At 36.1% G+C, this 20,631-nt stretch overlaps 1 protein-coding gene across 5 annotated transcripts in view; it reads left to right on the forward strand.

Annotated features, from left to right (window-relative positions):
• ANKS1A (ankyrin repeat and sterile alpha motif domain containing 1A) overlaps positions 1–20,631 on the forward strand; it is a 137,522-nt gene that overhangs the window by 70,532 nt on the left and 46,359 nt on the right. For all 5 annotated transcript variants that reach the window (XM_032218726.1, XM_032218724.1, XM_032218725.1 and 2 more), the window contains 2 exons: positions 672–804; positions 2,923–3,467. In XM_032218726.1, coding sequence (XP_032074617.1) covers positions 672–804; positions 2,923–3,467 — 678 coding nt within the window. The remainder of the gene's footprint in view (positions 1–671; positions 805–2,922; positions 3,468–20,631) is intronic.

Genomic DNA, 20,631 nt, shown 5'->3' on the forward strand with positions numbered 1-20,631 from the left:
CTTTTGGTTTATATCTAAGGAAAAAAAATTCAAAAATATCTATTCAAATAGATATTCAATTATTACTTGTCTTTTAAAAATAGAATGATTTATTTTAAATGTATTTATCAAATATTTTTATGATACAGTTAAAGTAAAGTGGAATTAGTTGTTGCTACCATGAATTTGATTTAACAAATAATATAGGTAATAGAATTTTCCTATCTATCAGTTCAAATTCAAAAATGGAATCTGACAATTAGATTTTGTATTCTGTTAAAATTCTGATATAATCACTACCTGCATTTCAAAATGAACTAGGCATTGTCAAATATTATAAGGGTTCAATATTCCATGAAAGTATTTTCTTTTTTCCATAACCTTGTTTAAAATTTAGTAATTTCCCATCATCTCTGGCTAACATGGTCAGTGCAGAAGAATGACTGTAGTTGTACCAAAATATTTGAGAACCCATCATATTGAGATCAACATATTAATTCTAATTGGGGATTTTTGCATTTTAAATATTGCCATTTGTCAAAGTTTGTACTAAGCCTTTGAAAGTTTGGAAGCATGATACTTAAAGTAAAGAGGCATATGCAATTATGTTTAACTTACATAATTTTATAAAGGTTAACTGTTGATAAATCATAACTAATAAAATTAATTACATTTTACATGATTTTTTGCAGACATGGTCCCGAAAAGGTCTATCTTCTCAGGATGGTCAGTGGCCACTAAATTGCCAAGCTTCCTCCGATTTTTCTTCTAGCCATTCTGAACAATATCCAAGTCCTGAATCTCAGTTGGTTGAGATGCCAAAAGGTAGGTAATCATTCTGAATCATTCCAACTTCATAGAAACCTATACAGGAAAAAAATGGTGTTTGTTTTTTAATATATGCAGGAATCCTTCGATCTAGCTAGCATGACAAAAAAAATCAAATGCCTCTTACAGGCCTCTGCTCAGGCTGGAAGATATTTTTTTGTTTGTTGTTTTGCTTTCGGGAGATGGGAAATGCAGGCACAGTTTCATTGCAACAGTGATGGCTTTGTTGGGCTTCATAGCTGTTGTTGGAAGAATGAAATGTTTCAGTTTTGTGATACACACTGTCAGCTGCTTTTCCACCCCCTGATAACAGTGTTGCGAAATGTTAACACTGTTTATAGATGCTGTATTGAGCATTTTGGGCAAACAGTAAAGTGTAGAGGCATTTTATTCATCTTTTCCTATATGTTGCTATTGATATATTATCACAGATTTGTGATATATTATCACAAATCTATGAAAGCAGACAAGATGTTCCTCTTAGACACTATACTTCCTCTGGAGACTTGTCATTTATACTTTAATGGGAAAGATTTGACAGTGAAAGGTAGCTTGGACTGTTACATTTCCTCTGCTACACACATATCAAGATAAGAATCTTAATGTAAACCTGGTCTGCATGCAATATTGTTCTATAAAATGCTCTCAGACCCCACCCACCCCCCGCCCCAAATCTTGTTCTTCATGATTTTGAGTAAGAAAATAAACGCAAAAACATTTCTGGCACACATGCTTAAAGTACTTCGTACCTCTGCAATAAGAGATTTTATTAAAAGTATTTTCTTACATATTGAGTAATTTTTAAGCTTAGAGAAATAGCTGCCAATAAATATAATTTTGTCAAACCTCCTGTAGAATATGTCCTGTAGAAAAATTTAAATAATACATAAAGCTTAATGTTTTTAAGTTATATCAGCCACAGCTTAGTGTTTTAGAAAAGAGTAATGATTTAGCCTTCTAAAAGCTTATAACATGTTAAATAGAAGCAAAAGTCCTTAGAAATGACCGTATAAGGTGTCTCATTGAAAGAACCTTTCCTGATTTGTTCTGATTTCTCCATACTGATTAATCAACAAAGGCTCCAATTGAATCAGAGATAAATACTTTCTGATTTGATTTAGGAATAATGAAGGACTACTGAATCATTGCAAAATGTAACAACTTTGGCTGAGTAGAGCCTACCAGGGTAATTTTGGATTTGAAGTTAATATCTTTCCTACCTATGCTTGTATGTTCAATCTAAGATATGTACTATAGGAAAAAGCTTCCCTTCCTTTCTGTTTCCTAGATATTCTCCAAAGAGTAAAGTACCATTGTGGAGAACCTAGGTTGCATAACATGGCTTTTATCAATATTAAATATTGGGCAATACATTAATGATTGTTGTTCGGAGTGGCTCTTTGCTATAAGCTTTTACATAATTTACACCAGTGAATTATTCATGCTTTAATCAGGTTCTGATTTTTGATACAATATATTAAAGCATGAGTCTTGTTATAATGTTACCTCTCTGCTGCAATACATATTGCAAGCTGAAATTTACTGCAGCAGTAGAAAGAGACCACTTTATGTGGTGATATTAGTTAACGCAAAGTGAGGCTTTAAAGGAATTGTTGCTGTTGCAAAAGGAGGTGAGTTCAAGTCACCAGGGAAGGAAACAGCTGTTGGGTGGAGGGGGGAATTTGTTCATGTTTGCAGGTTGTTTGCAGCTCATCTTTCCCCACCCAGCATTCTGTGCCAAGGAATAGGGAGTGTTGCTCTAAATAACACTTTGGCCTTTATGGAAATATGTTCCAGGAGACTCAGTCTCTCCCCTCCTCCCCTTTGCTGGGTATAGTTAGCACTTCTCCAAACCTTATATAGCAAGGGCTGATTGTTAGTGTTAACAGGAATAAAATGAAACAGAGTGGGCTGCCAGATTGCATAAATCAGGCCACTGTTTAGAATTTCATAAATGTTCCAACTTTGGGTAAAATCTGAGGACTCTGAACAATGCTGTTCTTTCTTCTTCTTTTCTTTCTCTCTCTCTCTCTGAGGGAGAAAAGCTAAAATCCTGTTTCTCTTGATTTCTATTTGTTGGGTTTTATTTTGGTGGGGTTTTGTACCCCTTTGAAGACCAAAAAAGGTTCAACAGAAGCCACAGCCAAGCAGATGTCCAAGATGCCCAGGTACTGGATCAATTCTCAGGTCTTCTGCATGGTTCTTCTCCGGTGTGTGACATAAATGAGGACCCTTTGAGACTCATTTCTGCTGTGGGCAAAGGAAGTACAGAGGGAATTGCTATGCAGCTGGAAAACGTTGAGGCTTCTGGATCGGTACAATCTAGTACTGCAGACCAAAATAAAGTGGTCTATTCAGCCATACGCCATATCCGTGACAAGTTGGATTCTGGAACTTTGGCACATCCTCATTTGCCACAGCACCCCGGTAGTGTTGAGGATGGAGACAAGAGCAGTGTTTTGGGAAGAGTTCATCCAGGAAGCAAGTCCAAAGCAGACCTCAAACTTAGCCGTAGCTTATCAAAATCGGATTCTGATCTTTTGACCACCTCACCAACAGAGGACGATACTATGGGAAGCAGAAGTGAATCCCTCTCCAATTGTAGCACTGGGAAAAAAAGGCTGGAGAAATCACCTTCCTTTGCTTCCGAGTGGGATGAGGTAAGACCAAGCTGGATTTTTTAAAAAGTAAAATAAAAATTGCTGCAGGAATTCCATGGTTAAAAATGGATCAGGGATGAAAGAGTAGAAGCAGTGGTTATTTATCCTAGTATCAAATATATTTAATAGATAATTAAAATTATACTATGAATTGAATTCAGACATTTAATCTTATGTGATGCAGAATTTAGGAAAAGTTTTAAATGTATTCAGTGTTGTCTAAAATGGTATTATTCTATTGAGAATCAGTGTCACATTAGAATATGTTTGCATAGCATATTCTCTCTAGAATAGTTTGTGGGAAAAGATTGGGTCATACTATGTATCCAGGGCTGCTTTATGTTAGTGAGAAGGCTTCAAAAGTCGAGGAGTACCTGGATGTTTTTGAATGCTCTCTTAAAATAGCTAATTCCTAGGATTAATGGGAAGTCAGCATAATATATGAGAAATCATTCTTTAATAGAACTTTGTTCTGATCAGAAGTCAACAGAGATTAAGTGCTATTCTTCAAACAGCACTAAAGCATTCCTTAGTTATTCTACTCTGACTTAAAACGCAGTTGCATGAGCATGCAAACTGCCTTTTATAGATCGGAAAATTTATTATTAAGCAGTTAAGACTTAGTTGGGGAAACATTATGCCATGCCAGGTCTAAAAAGAATATTAAAGAAAATCCATTAGCAAACAAATTAGGGAGATTAAATTGTGTGGATTATAAATTGAAAGTATGAAATCAATATTTATTATTACTTGTGTAGTGCTGGGATATTCAATTCTTAAAAGGTCTTTTGGAGTACCTTGGGTGTAAAATATTGCAATCTGCAACTCCTTAAAGTTGGGGCATTTTTTAATAAGATTGCACAGCTGCTGTGAAGTCCTGGGAAAAGATGTGTATATTTTAAGGTACACAGATGTTTCCTTTGTGACCCTATAAACTTCAGGGCTCTTTTTTGCAACTGAATCAGAAGTATTACGTCTAAAATTATTACTGTGACGAAAAAAGTCTGCCAGAAATGTATTTATTTTAAATACTTCAAGATTTTTTATCCAAATTACTAAAGCTCTTGCAGAATGCCATTTTATTTCTATAATGCTTAGTCTGTTTTTCGCCAAAAAATTTGCATATATTATCTTTTAAAAATTTGAGGAGGATCAGTAATTATATACCCTAACACAGGGGTAGTCAACCTTTTTATACCTACCACCCACTTTTGTATCTCTGTTAGTAGTAAAATTTTCTAACCACCCATTGGTTCCACGTAATGGTGATTTATAAAGTAGGGAAGTAACTTTACTTTATAAAATTTATAAAGCAGAGTAACAGCAAACCCCTACCGCCCACCATGAAAGCTGGAACGCCCACTAGTTCCTACCACTACCACTGCCCTAACAGAATAATTGCCTTTTGTTCCGTTGGTATTTTGTTGATAACTTGAATTGTAACTTTATTTGAAAATCTGAATTATGTAAGTTTAATATTTGTATCAAGGAGTAAGCAGCAATACTAGAAGTATAATGAATAATTATTACTATTAAAATATTTTACAGTTCTTTGGGATACCTATAGAATAGAACTTTTCTTTAATAACAAACTGTTTTTTCTTATCTTCTTAAGCCTCACTCCATCTCGGGAATAACTGTGACTTTATGAAATTTGAAATTGAATTCAAACTTAGTTGATCAGACTTCGTTCCTAATAAAATAAATTAGATTGAATTATTTTCAAACTTTTTAACTGGTTTACTGGAACCTAAAAATGGAAATAATTATGCAGAATTGTCAGAGGGAAGATATAATGGGATTGTGGAACTACAATACAGTTTTGGAGAATAACAGATTATTACTCTGGTTATAATGTGTTTGCATGAGTATCTGTAATAACTATAGAGTTCAGGAAAAATATTTTATTTTTCTCTATAAGGCAAGACAGTCAATGGAGAGACGTGTTTAAAAATAGATACAAAGGAAGTAACATAAAATAAAATAGAAATAGAAATGTTCTATTTCTAAATGTTTTGCCCATGAATTTTTGTGAAACATTCAGTTTCAAGCATGAAATGGGATGGTTCAGGGATTCTAAGGATATCTCAAATTTGAAATAAAAATATTTAAACTCTAATAAAACATTTTAAAAATACAGGATGGCCTGGGACATTCTGTGAAATTTTCATACTCAGAAGTTTATCATATTGGTATTTATATATTTATACCAGTATGCCCTCTATTATTTAGATTATATGCAATTTGCAGTTGCAAAATACAGCAATTAAAACAATATTATTTAGGCCCTTAAGGTCCAGTAGAAAAATTACATTTTATTGCCTTCCTGTTACCAAGATTTGGGGGCATTCTGACTCTAGGAGGGCAAGCGGGGTGGGGGGGTGTTCACTTGGCAAAAGTGGAATCAATCATTTCTAGGCTACAGGAGCCTAGAGCAATATGGGCTCTAGAGTGAGGAGTCTTCAGCTAAGAAGGCCATCCATTAACTCTCCACTCAAATCCTGGGTGTATATAGAAAAATACAACACATCCTCCTGACTAGCACCTATGGAGTGAGCAGATTTCAAGTGGTAGAAAATAAGAATCCCATTTATTAGTTTATCTTAAAGCAAAGTGATCAATTAGCATCTTCAAGCCTAGTGTTGTGTAGCAGTTCAGATATTGAGCTAGGACTGGAGAGACCAGGTTCAAGTATCCTCTGCCATCCAGTCACTGGATGATTTTGTGCCAAGCACTCACTCACAGGCCAGCCTAATTTCCAAGATTGTTCCTTGAAGAGAGAAAAAAGGATGATGGAGTACTGTGTGCACCACCTTGAGCTCATAAATGAAAGAATAAATACATTGGTCATTCAACCTTGCAATTATATGGAATTAAACAATGTTCATGTAGCTATAAAATTGGTTATTTTTGTCATTTTCTCTTTAATTTGCTGTCACAAATGCTACATTTTGATTGTAGATTATTTAAAGTCTGAAATTCTGTAAAATTGCTCAGTATGCTTCTATAACCTGATCTAGTAATTAGTGTCATGTAACTAATCCATTGCTTCTTTAAGGTATTTTCTGTAAGGTAAAAGAAAAACATATGACATTATAATAATCAAATATGTACTTAAATATAACCACCTATATGTAACAAAAGTAATTAAATAATTACAATTTTAAATACATAAAAATGATTGCTATTTATTACTATAGGAGCATATTCATATCACCTTTGTCTAATAGTGATTTCTCCAACATTGTTTACTATTCTGTGACTCTATTTCTTGTTATTAAGATGCTAGGCTGGTTCAGTCATGCTTAGATCAATCTTTTTTTCTGTTGATAGTCACATTCTCTTTCAAGTAATCAATAGGATGATGTGGCCATACTGGATGTTTCTTAAGCAAGCTCTATTTACAGCAAAACAAAAATATATTATAAATATTATGTATTGGATAATACAATTGATCTCCCCCCCCCCCCGAAATATTATAAGCCTAGACCTAAAGTACAAACCAATTCAGAATCAAGTGGGAGAGAGAAGCTTGCTGTAGCTGTTCATTTTTCTTCTTTAGCGGAAGAAGCTACATGAAATCAAAGATACTTTGTGCTGATGCTTTGAATAAGATAGATGGAGTTGAATTGATTGTCAATAAGTTACATTTTCAGCTAATATTGTACCGTTTCTCACATTTTATTGAAGTTGGTATGTTGAATGGCATTTTCAACTATTTACAAATATAGAAATATGAAAGCACAAAGCAACACATTAGCTAAGAAAAGCTGCTTATTAGCTTATTTCACTGGAGAATAAATTAGAAGGAAAGAACTTGTATGAGTTAGGCTGTGGATAGCATAAATATTTGAGTGCTTTTAAACATAGCTGAAGGCTAACGTGGTAAATTTGTTTTTGTAATGTGTTTATAAATATTCAGTACTCCCCAAATCAATCTGCAGCACTCAAAGCACATTGTATTTTACATAAAACAGTTCTTATTCTTCTTGAAGATTGAAGTGAGATATGTCAAAAATTGAAGTGAGATATGTCTATGCCAGGAAGTAGCACCCCACTTTTTGGAGATGTATGCCTATCTATTATAGGACAGCCTAAATAAATTTATTCAAATAGTTAATATCTATTTGAAGTGATCTTCTGAATCCTAAATATGTCTACACTAAATACAAATTATTTCAGGAAAATCTAAGGACATCAGTGTAAAATAAAATAGTTGCAAATAATGAAACACTGCAGAAATAATAAAATACAATTTGGTTTTTCAAGATTCAAAGGCAAAATTGTATCAGCCTTTATTTTTCTCTAGGTGTTCATACTTTATAATCCTACTGAGATGGTAATATTATTCTGGTCTAGTGGTCTAGTGCTTTTATTATTAGAAAGTAATTAAATTGTAAGTTATGAAGCAGGGCTAGATTGCTTGCATCAGATTTATGAGGTATTTTTTACAAATACTGTTCCTTTTCGTAGAGTAGATTTATCATTGTTTAATATAAATTACAAATAATTTGCAAACTGAAGTACCTATCCGTTAAGGGTTTTACTCCGGTAGGATGTCGTGCCTTCCACTAAACTGTCCTTGAAGGCCAGTACAGGAAGATTCTTTGGAGAGACAGTGGCTGTGTGACTCTAGACACGCAAAAACAACAGAACATCTGCTTCCCCTTTGCATGAACTACAGGGATTTGTACTAGACATATTTCACCATTATTACATAAATACCCAGGGTGCACAAGACAATTCCACACCTCCCTGCTGCTTTCATATATTAATCCTGCTATAACATACAATGTTGCCAGGTTCTGCCCAGCAGTGTTTAAAATCTGTCAGACAATGACTTGTGTGATAAACTAGTCTCAATTAGCATCTAGCTTGTCATACTAGAGTGCTCTCTTCTGTGATAGATTTAGTCAGCCACATGCTAACCTTTGTGCTCCCCTACACTCATCTAATGCTTCTGCCCCTCCTTTTAGATTCCTTTCTAGACTTTGGGGTTTTATTATATTTACTTTCTTTTTTATGTCTTTTAACTTTTAATTAATTTTTAGACTCTGATCTATTTTCTATGCTTGCTAATTTAATGTACTTCACTCTCCTTATGCTGGCCTTTGACCATAATAAAGATTTGATTTGAATAATTTATAAATTATTTTGAGACAATTCAGTGTATATACAAGAGATTTATAAACATCCGGGAACTTGCTCGCTAAAACATTTGTTGAGCAGCTCAGGGATTCTGTCCTGTGCTTAATATTGGACGCATGCAGGAATCAAAATTGTATTAGCTTGACTGACCCCTGAAGAAAAACAATCCATGCACCTAAAATTCTCAGATACATGAACTTTCTGGTCACTGATCAGGTACTTATCACAATTAGGTTGCCAAACATCAGAATTTGTATTACAGAGAAATATGATACCATTGCTAGAGTTTAATATTGAGATGCTTGTGCCAAGCCATAGGATTTTTTCTCCACCTGTACTGTACTCATATTTTATGTTTTTTAATTGTGTCATGTCAGACACAATTCTCATTTAAATGCCACCTTATATTTCTTCTTTCCTGTGTTATTCCTGTTCTTGGTTGTTTTCTTTCCTTTAGGCTGTATGTACATTTGACTTGGTTATTATAATGCATTAGTCTCTTCCCAGCTTAATTATCTGGGGGAATATTTTTATTGCTTCCCTCAACCTTTGCAAAGACAAAAACACTGACTTGGTGGCTCAGTGGCTAAGACACTGAGCTTGTCAATCAGAAAAGTCGGCAGTTCGAATCCCTAGTACAGATCTCCTGCGTGAGCAGGGAGTTGGACTAGATGACCGCCAAGGTCCTTTCCAATTCTTGTTACAGAAATAACTTGTGAGCCCCATCTGGCTATATGACACCACTATGTTCTGTGAGCTGCACTGGTTGTCAGTGACTTTTGGGTGCAGTTCAGGGTGTTGATGATCACCTTTAATGATACTGAGGAATAGATGGATAGATTTTGTTCCATTCAGTTAGGGTCACTTCTTAGTGACATAGGTTTTCTCTATGATAATACACCTAACCTGTCTTTTCGGCTAGCATCACTATAACTGTGTCCATCCACTTTGCTGTTGGTTGTGATCTTTCACCTTTCTTTCTTGAAAGAGCTAGGTCTTTGTATAATGAGTCTGAAGTAGGATAATTTGAATCTGGTCATTTGTGCCAGAATAAAAGTGCTGGGTTGTTTGATAAGTCATTTATTTTTTGTTTTTGTTTTGGCTATCCATAGCAATGCCATGAACCTTCTCTGACACCACATTTCTAAAACATCAATACTCTTTCTATCCTGCTTCTTCAAATCCAGTTTTTGCTTCCAGACAATGTCACAAAAAATGTCATTGGTTCCACTACTGTGATCTTTGTAAATAGAGGGACATTATGGCATCTGAATTTCTTATCCAAAAACCCTGTAGCTATTCTACTCTGTACTCATCTGTAGCATATTTCTTGATTACCTGTTTCTTTGCTGTTGAAGGTTGATTGTAAAATGCAGAAGCTATGTACCACTTCAATAACTTCATTATCAGTTCTAAGGTTGGTTGTTGTATTGTTATTAGTTTGGGCTTCTTTATACTGTATTTTATTTTAGTCTCCTTTTTTCCACTCTCCTCCTTGGCTTTAGTAAGAAGTTTCTGGAAGAGTAGTATTACCAGCATGGCACATAGTAATCCAATATTAAAACCACATTCATCTTAATACAATACAATACAATAGCAGAGTTGGAAGGGACCTTGGGGGTCTTCTCGTCCAACCCCTGCCTAGGCAGGAAACCCTATACCATTTCAGACAAATGGCTATACAACATCTTCTTAAAGACTTCCAGTATTTGGGCATTCACAACTTCTGGAGGCAAGTTGTTCCACTGGTTAATTGTTCCAACTGTCAGGAAATTTCTCCTCAGTTCTAAGTTGCTTCTCCCCTTGATTAGTTTCCACCTATTGCTTCTTGTTCTACCCTCAGGTGCTTTGGAGAATAGTTTGACTCCCTCTTCTTTGTGGTAACCCCTGAGATATTGGAACCCCTAGTCCTTCTTTTCATTAAACTAGACATACCCAGTTCCTGCAAACGTTCTTCATATGTTTTAGTCTCCAGTCCCCTAATCATCTTTGTTGCTCTTCTCTGCACTCTTTCTAGAGTCTCCATATCTTTTCTACATCGTGGCGACCAAAACTGAATGCAGTATTCCAAGTGTGGCCTTACAAAGGCATTATAAAGTGGTATTAACACTTCACGTGATCTTGATTCTATCCCTCTGTTCATGTAGCCTAGAACTGTGTTGGCTTTTTTCTTCTTTTTTAAAATATTTTTTTAATATATTTTTTTAATTTTTAATTTAAAGCAAATACAGCATCCTTCTTTACATGCTATAGAAAATGTATCAGTTGGTTACAAAAAGACTTTCATGCATCTCTTCCACAATCAACAAACATAATTCATATTAACTTAAATATTTTAACTCAAATATTTATACATGTCACCATCATTATATCTCCAATTTCATTTGACTATAATTGTTTAAGCATCCTTCATCATAAAATATACCAAAATTTAATACATAACCACATACTGGCCTTTCAATTACCATTTTTAAAATCCTCCACTAACACTAAATCCTTATGTCCTGTTCTAGCTAAACATCCATAATATTTAATAACAAAGTTTTCTAATCCTCCTTTCTAAATCACTGTTTAAAGTTTACATCCAGTTTCCTTATGTTATACCCATATCTATATATACGTTGTTATTCTTATCCCTCATTATTTGACTATATCCTGTATCATAACATTTTCTCCCTAATAATCAAAACTTTAATTGTATCTAACTTGGTTGTTGTTGTTGTTGTTTTTATTATTGTTATCCTTTATGTATATTCCAAAGGGATTGCTAATCTTCCTACATGGGTACCATTCAATATTCATATCCAATTATACTCATCATAACACTACACATTGTATACATTAGTAACATTATCAGTTATTTATTTAAGCTATATCTATTATCAATAAATTTCACTAAGTTTAACTAGTTTTAAATTATATTCTTCCATCTATCAACCTGTATCTTTCCAATAGCAAAACAGTCTCATATCTTCTGCCATTTGTGGTGCCAGTCCTCTAATCATTTTCTTGATCAGCTTTGTATAGACTTCTCTTAGCAACTCCTTGCTTATAAGATCTCTCATATAATCTTGATGCCCTCTTCCTGTTTCCTTATTCATCTTATCTTTGATTGTCAGCAGTGTTATCAATGCTTTTGCTAATAGAATTTCTCTCTTTAAGTCCATAGATTCTTTAGTTTTTTCTTCTTCTGTATCTTGCCCTCTGGAATAGATTTCCTCTCCATTTAATTCCTCTTTCAGTATTCCATTCTTTCCATTTTCAGAAACAAACCAATTACCATAAATATCAGCAGGTTTAATCTCTTTATATTCATTTTCCACTTCGATTTTTTGAGTTTCAATCACCCCATTTTGCATTTGATAGACATCCTCAATTTTTTCATCATATTTTATTGTTATGTGCTCTAAGTATTTCAGTTATTTCTCTATTCTTTCATATATATTTGATAATTTTTGTATTTCTGAAAGTATCTTTTGCAAATTTGAGACTTCTATTTTTTTTTGAAGTTGTGCTATTCTAACAAACACAGCTGCTCTAGCTTGGAAGGTTAATAAAATTAAAGCATAGATTCACAAATAACGTTTGTTTCCACTTTTCTCTTATTAGAAATATACTTCAAAGGGATATCTGTGTGCTTCACTCTCTGTATCCAAGCAGTAAAGCCTTGTGGTGCCAAGTCAAAACAATCTATGGAGAAAAAAAGTGTTCCGTTTTCAATACACAAAGCTCCAATCAACAAAACCTCCCAGCCTCCGAGCAGTGGTAACACTGTTGAAAATCTAGTTTCCTTTTGTATCTTTTTTGTATTTCAAGTTAGAAAAAAGTCTCCAATCTTTAAATGAAAGAAAAATACCCACAGCAATGAAAGAGGAAAACTTTAATTTATAGGTTTCAGAGAACAATAAAAGAAAAAGTAGAAGAAGAAAGCTTAATCCATCTGTTTCAAAAGCCTTGCATAAATTCCATCCATGAAGATAGCATTTAAAAAGTAAGATAACCACTGTCCAAAACCATTCCAAATTTAATTCCGCCGCTTGATTCTTCTATTCTTCAATTTAGATTAACTTTAAGTTTTTATAGGCAGTCTCTTTTTAAAACAGTAAAAGTTCCTCACCAGCTGGAAATACTTTCTCTTTCCGTATCCTTCCATTTTGGAGCCGCCCCGACTTTGTCAGCCATGGTTGGATTTTTGTCGCCGGCTTGTAAAACTTATCTTGCTTCTTTCAGGGATTTTGCGATATCCCTGAGATCAGCAAGACATATTCTTCCTGTTCACCGTCTCTTCAGGACAATTTAGGTCCGTTTGGACCACCCAGTGGCAAAAGTATTGGCTGCAGTCTCAGAGCATCGAGACCGCATGACCATCTTGTTGCGATGTTGACTCCTCTCGGCTTTTTTCTTCTTCTAATCCACTTCCTTTAATATATATTCAGCATATAGATTTAATACAAGTAGTCATTTGTTAATGTTCATTCTGTTCAGCAGCTGTTCAGAGTTGTAATGATGTTGAATGAAGGGTCTTATAACCCACCCTCGAAGTTCTGACCATTGAAGCACCCTTGTCACATTAACAAAATTTGGGCCCACCCACATTTACAAGTATTTTGGCTGTCTACCTGCTTACCTACTGCTGCCAGCTGCATCTACTGCCCAGCTTTAACCAGCCCTGAATCCACTGCCACTACTGTACCAGCTGGGCAGCTTTTTTTGCGTTGTCTTCTTTTGTGCTGGGGCAGCTAGAGTTGTCTCACACCCTGATAAGGGAATACATTAATGACCTTCACTAGCTCAATTGCCAAGGCCTCTGTTCATACCTCACCCAAGGCCTTTGGTAAAAGAAGCCTGGCTTGTAAAAGGAGGCCCCAGCTGAGCCAAGATGAAAGAAAGATCTTTCTAGCCAGCTCCTTCTTTTGGTCACTGGTGAAAGAAGTTCCCAGAAAGCCAGTGTGAAAGAAGATCTATTTGATGGATCCTTTTGTTGCCAGCACAGCCAGATTTTTTTTTGCAAAAAGCAGCACCGGGCAGGCATAAACAGAGGCCCAGGCTTGTACACAAATAGAAACCCTGGGTGGGACGTGAGCGGAAACCCTTGGTGGAGGGCAAATGGAGGCCCCAGCTGACACACAAACATACACCCTGGGTTGGGCACAAGAGAAGCCCCAGCTTCACCAGCATGAAAAAAAGGCTTTGGCCGATACAATAGTAGTACCTGGTGCATGGTGGCAGGAGAAGGTGCACAGCATGGGGAGCTGGTGGCCACAGATAGGTAGTCAGCAGAGATGGGGGTGGATGGAGATAGGCAAGTAGGAGGATTTCAAGAGGAGGCAGAACCTTACCAAGGTTCAGGGCCAGGAGGTCCAATCTGGGATGGATCTTTACCATCAGTCAAATGTGATTAATGATGGCAGTTGGGACTGCTGAAATTCCCATTGGTAAGCAGTGCAGTGGTGACATGGCATTGCACTGTTATGACTGCACCACTTAGCAATGGAAATTTCAGCCCCAATTATTGTCATTAATTGAAGATTGCCTATATTATTTATACACTATATGGGAGAGGTTGTTTTTTTTTAAGCATATGGCACATATAAGCCAGGGATCACCAAAGTGCCCGGCTGCCTCTGTGAAAGGAATTTTTCGGGCAGTGTTAGCTTGCCCACAGGACGCCTGAATGCCAGTAGGCAATTGAGGGAGGTTTCTTTCCTGTCCCTATACAGTTTATTTGCTCACAGGAATCAAGCCACTGAGCTGCCAACCTCAGTGGAGCTCAGCATCTTACCACATGAGCCACCGTGGCCCCCTATGGCAGAGTATATACCCTTGTCTCAATTTGCCAACCTGGAGCCAGACCATTTCTGCATGTTCTATAGCTTCTTGACAGGTATATAGTGTGATGTTCTAAGCTTCCAATTTTTCTAAGCTTCCACAGCCTGAAATGATTAACACATTCAAAGGCCTTTATGTAATTAATAAAGCACATAGTTGATTTCTTTTTTTTTTAGAATTCTTTGACTTTCTCAGTTATCCAGCAAGCATTAGCAACAATGTGTCATGTTCCAAGGAACATTTCTAAAGCCATACAGAACATCTGGCATCACTTTTGCCATATAAAGTTCTAATTTGTATTGGATGACCCTAAGCATTATTTTGCTACCATGTGACCTTCATGGCATGGGGCCAGGTTATTTCAGGGACTGCCTATCTCCTATGATCTCTGCTCTTTCAGTAAGATCAGGCGGAGTTGGTGTGCTTTTAGAGTGTGTCTTTTCTGTTGAGGTGCCTGCCCTCTGGAGCGATGTCCATTATATATTTCTTTTTATTGTTCTACTGTTTCAAATTGTAAGACCCACAGTGTCATTCTGGATTTGGGTGATTACCAAATCTGTAAGAACTGTGGTAAATGCGGTGCTTCTTCAATGCAATGGGCTAGGCACAAGACAAGCTTGGATTTGCATTTAAAGTCTGAACTGTCCATCAGCTGTCAGTTTTGTCCCTGTGCATTTCGCTCTGCAAAGTCAAATACAATAGGTGCCTCTCAGGCAGAGAGATTACAGCCTATCATCTGCTCAGTGGATAACATAGAAGAAACAGCTTGAACAATCATATGGCTCACTCTCATATCACTGTCACTCAATATTATTTTGCATTAGGACTTGTTTTCACTTTGGCTGAATATTTAGAAGGGTTCTCTGGCCGTGTTGCATATTAAAAATGCCAGATCTGCTGGTTTGTGGTGAATCACTGATAAATTTCCATTATGGTGGCAAATATCTGCTATAATTTAAGATTTCCATTCACATTGAGGAAAGTGATGGCTAGAAAATTTTGATCTCTCTAGACAACTAACCTAATGGTTACTTCTCATGAGGAGCACACAAGGTGACCAACTTGTTGGCTTTCTTATAGAACTAGAGCAGTGATGGCGAACCTATGGCACGCGTGCTACAGGTGGCATGCAGAGCCATTTGTCAGGGCACATGAGGCGCTGCCCTGTCAGCTGGCCAGTGCGCATGCGCGCGCTGGCCAGCTGAGTTCACCCCTTTTAAAGCCATTTTTCACCCTCCTGAGGCTCCAGAGGCTTTATAGGAGCCTGGGGATGGCAAAAAGAGCCTCCCTGCCCCCTCCGGAGGCCCTCCGGAGGCTTCATGAGCTTCCGTGAAGCCTATGGAGCGCAAAAAAACGGTCCTACAGGCAAACCGGAAGTTCGGGAACGACTTCTGGTTTTCTCGGAGGGTCGTTTTGACTGCTTCGGAGGCTTCAGGTAAGCCTCCTGAAGGTCCCTGAAGCTTTCAGAGCGCTTAAAACGACCCTCTGAGCAAACCAGAAGTCACTTATGGTTTGCTCGGAGGGTCGTTTTGACTGCTCCGAAGGCTTCAGGGAAGCCTCCTGAAGGTCCCTGAAGCCTCCGGAGGGTGTCCAGGGGGGGGCGGGGAGGCTGTTTTTGACTGCCCCAGTCTCCTATAAAGCCTCTGGAGTCTGGGGAGGGTGAAAAAAGCATGCAAAAAATGGGGGGACGCCTGTAGTGCGTGCATGTGCACTGGTGGGTTGCGCATTGCATTATGGGTGCAGCACGCCTGCACACGACCCCCCTGTGTTCCCCCCATTTATGGCACGCGAGCCAAAAATGGTTCACCATCGCTGAACTAGAGTGTGGTTTGTCAGATAATTTCTCAAATCTTAAGTATACTATTGCAGATTTCAGAAATTGTACAAACTGGTATCCTCAATCACCCTATTCTGGAATATATCTCTGTGATTTTAGTTGAAATTAGATAATCGTTCAGTGTGGAGTCTTTTGTCATTGAAAACAGATATTTCCAATGGTAAATTTCATGGAACCCTGACAAAAAGGAAGGATGATTGCAGTTAAAGATGAGCTTCTTGTTGAAATAATTAGATTTCCTCTCGTAGAACAGCAGGAATTTTTTTTCAGATAATATACGTCATTAATTTTAGGGCACGGAAGATACAATGATACAACTTGTGAAATTGATAACAATATCTTGAGGAGAAATAATTTCAAAAATTCTTCTGAATTTAGAGGACTTTATGAATATGTATAGGATGGCATTGTGAATATCTATATTGGATGGATGGATAGATAGATAGATAGATAGATAGATAGATAGATAGATAGATAGATAGATAGATAGACAGACAGACAGACAGACAGACAGACAGACAGACAGACAGATGTTTTAAGTTTCATTTATTTGATAGAGAAAACTCTACAGTACATTTAAAGCCAGTGAATCCATTGCACTTATTTTAACTCTGAATTCTTAGATTCCTTTTAAATACAGTCATGTGAAAAAGAAAGCACACCCTCTTTGAATTCTATGGTTTTATGTATCAGGACATAGTAAAAATTATCTGCTTCTTAGCAGTTCTTAAAAGTAGATAAATACACCTGACATATTATACCATATCATTTAGCTAGTGAAAGTACAATCTTTTCTTTAATATTAGCTCTTTATCAATTTCAGCTATTACACAGATCATTATGTTTTTTATCAAATTTTCTGATAATAGTTTTTAGAATTTTTATTAGTCTTGTAATACAATTGAATATAAAGCAGAAATCATTTGTAGAATATAAAGTAGAAATCTAATCTATTGTATTGATTGATTGATGCCAATAGCTGTGATCAATAAAATAAATAGAAAGTTCCTTAAAAAGACAAAATATATTCATTGTTTTTCTTCTATAGATCAACCGACAATGGCTTTACTATAATAAATTTTAAACATTGCCATCTCATGGTAGAATAGGGAAAACACCTCCTTTAAGAAAACTGTTCCTTTTATGTCCTATATTAAATATCCCTCAAAGCAATTACGTTGACTATTGGGGTGTTGGTTTTTTTTAGTTAATATAGAGATAAAGTATGGTTCTTTAAATATTTTTGTCTTATTCTTCAGATGAATAATTCTGCCTTTCCTAAAATAATTCTGATTTTCCTAGAAACCATTTCCCTGATTTGAACACACTGCACAGAATGGAGATTTTGCAGTAACCTTCCTCTGGAGTGGGGTGGGAATGAGATTTTACAGTATCCTCCTCCTGCCACGCCCACCAAGCCACTCCCACAGAACCGGTAGTAAAAAAAAATTTGAATCCCACCACTGATCTATACAGAACATAGTTCTTATATATTCCTTATGCACATATGTAATACAATTTTTTGTAACTTTTTCAGTAATGCTTAAACAAGGCCCATAGATATGAGAACTACTAAATTAAATTGGCCAAAAGAGTGAGGGGTCATTTGTGGTCTCTGAGCTTGGTGGTTTTCTTGCAGACACTTCATTACCCAAACTAGATAATATCATCAGTGCTAGCGAGGAATGGAATTTGCTCTCAATTTATATTCTAGTGTTTGGGCAGGATTGGGATAAGTACATCTATCCTTGCCCTACTTTACCTCTCAATTGTTTTTGATAGCATTGACCATAATATTCTTCTGGATTGGCTCAGAGAATTGAGAGTGGGCAGGTGTGCCTCCTTCATTCAAGGCCAAGGCCAGTTGGTATTGATTGGGAAGTATCCTGTCCACAGATTGATACTATGTATTGTTTACATCTTGACAGTTTTCTCTCTCACACACACATGTACCCACAAGGATGCACACAAACATATACCGAGAGAGAGAGTGTTATCATAGTTGGCACAGAGTTCTGTTCCTTGTTCTTATGGCATGATAATAGATTGAAAATGATAGCTGGATAAATATCATATATTGTTAATTGGATTGCTAGTGATCAGGGACCATGGGTTCTGTGTCACATCTCAGGCCTGTTGCAAATTTTTAAAATGCTGTATATGTACTTACAAGGAAGGAGTTTTCTTGTAAGTATATAGCTTGTGTGTTAAGGGGATAGTTACCTTTTAACTTTAGGTGTTAATGGAAGTTCATTGACCGGAAGAGGGCCCATTTGAGTTTTGGTTGAAACAACAAACAGGAGGAATGTTGCTTTTTTGCTTTTCCAATTATTACATCAAAATTAAATTAACCTGCTGAAAGAGGAAATGCTATGCTTTTTACTTCATAGAAGTTCATCAGTATATGTTCTAGTCCAAAAACACCTCTGAAACAAATTAAGAAGGACTGGTAACTATTTAATGAGGGAAATAAAATAGAAAAAAAATTCCAAAATATATTAACTAATATGGCAGATTATTTTCCAGCAAAGAGAGTATCAAGCTTCTTCATTTTCTTTCTTTCTTTTTTTCTGTGGATGGGCGGGTGATGGTGTTGAATGAAGCCTTTTGGCAAGTGGCCATATTTCAACAAAAGGAAGAGCACAGCTGTTGTAAATCAATGGATTTTTTTTAGATTTAAATGCTGCAGAGCTTGCATGTTCAGGATACATAATAGGATTTATCAAATAGACAGAAGATCAGAGCTGTTACTTTTACCAAAATGAACTATTTACTTGGACCTTTAAAATCAGCTAAAAACGTCTCTGCATAAAAAGGCCTTAAGCTTACCTAATGTTTGTAAATCTATGCCTTTCTTTGCCTGCCTCCTTGAAATGCCCTTAAGAATGATGAATGTCAGAGACATCAGAATGAATTATTTAAAAAAATGTCTCAAGTTGGCTACGGACTAAAGAAATGGGGTTCCACAACATTTTGAGGTTTCACAAGGTTTTTCAGTTACGATAATCTTATTTTGCCTCTTTCAGTTACTACTATTATTGTGCTACTTAAACTGAGAGTATTTATTTAAACATAGTTTTACTGCCTTGTCATTTTCAAGTGCTTTACAACATTATAATATTTTTATGTAATTTAAAAATGAAGTAAAATATGTCTTTAATGGAAGGTTAAAATTTTAATAACTCTCATTTGAACTATTAACATGTAATTAATATAGTTTGCATAAGAAAAATGCTTGCTTGTCCCAAAGCTGCTTTCTCAAAAGGCAACTTGGGTTTCTTTGTTTTTTCCCTTGAAGATGTTTTGCTTCTTATCCAAGAAGCTTCTTCAGTTTTGACTGAATGGTGGAGAATGGAAGGATTAATATTCCTTGCAGTCATCTGGTCATTAGCACTCTCTCTGAGAGTCATTGAGGCCACTTGGGAGCTTATCTGTGCCCTCAGAGTCTTTTGAAGAGTACAAAGGGATGTGGAACCTTCTTGGAACTGCTGAAAGTTCCAAAGATGAGGATGAGGATCTTGGATGAGAAGCTAAAACATCAAGGGAAGAAAACAAAAGAAGTCCAGTTACCTTTTGAAAAAGCATTTTTGGGACATCCACGACCTGGATGACTTCGAATCTACATAGACATTTGTCTTGCTTCCAAATGTATTTGGCATGAGTTAAAAAAAGGCTTTATATTTTCTATCCGGTCTACCTCAATTTGTAATCTTGACACTATTTTAGTAAGGCTGACTGGGCAATTAAAGCCCAACAGTTTTGGAATGCATGAGATTTGGGAAGACTGTACAAAATCAGTATTTCAAGCTTCAATAAAGAGACAAAAGAAAGAAATTCTAGTTTGATTAATAAATCAGTTCACAAATTTTGGATCCAAATCTCAATATCAGCTATCAGAAAGTACAAGTATCATTGTACTTTTAAGTTAAAACTATGAAATTTGACAGAATACAGTATACATGTAGGCCAGCAAATATATTTGTGCAGAAAGTGAGAATAAGAGAATGAGGATAAATTCTAGACTCATGAGGAAGTCCATGTATGTAAATTTATTTACATCTGTATAAACACCATATAGAGTCCACAAAAGACCTCCTGATAAGCTGTCATCAAAGTTTCTCACTCTGTCCACGAAGCAAGTCTTCAATTCTGGTAGAAACTAGAACTCAGATTACATTTGTTACCATCAAGCTGAGAAAGAAATGTCTTTATCTTTTGCAATCTATTTCTATTACTGTACTGCCATAGTTGCATACTCTACTTTGTAAGGTAAACCATGGCAATGTGGATAAATGTAATTGCATCTTGTTAAAATATAATATGGTGTGGGTTGGTTTGGTATAATGTGTA

This window comes from Thamnophis elegans, chromosome 5 (assembly GCF_009769535.1).
Source record: "Thamnophis elegans isolate rThaEle1 chromosome 5, rThaEle1.pri, whole genome shotgun sequence".
NCBI lineage: Eukaryota > Metazoa > Chordata > Lepidosauria > Squamata > Colubridae > Thamnophis > Thamnophis elegans.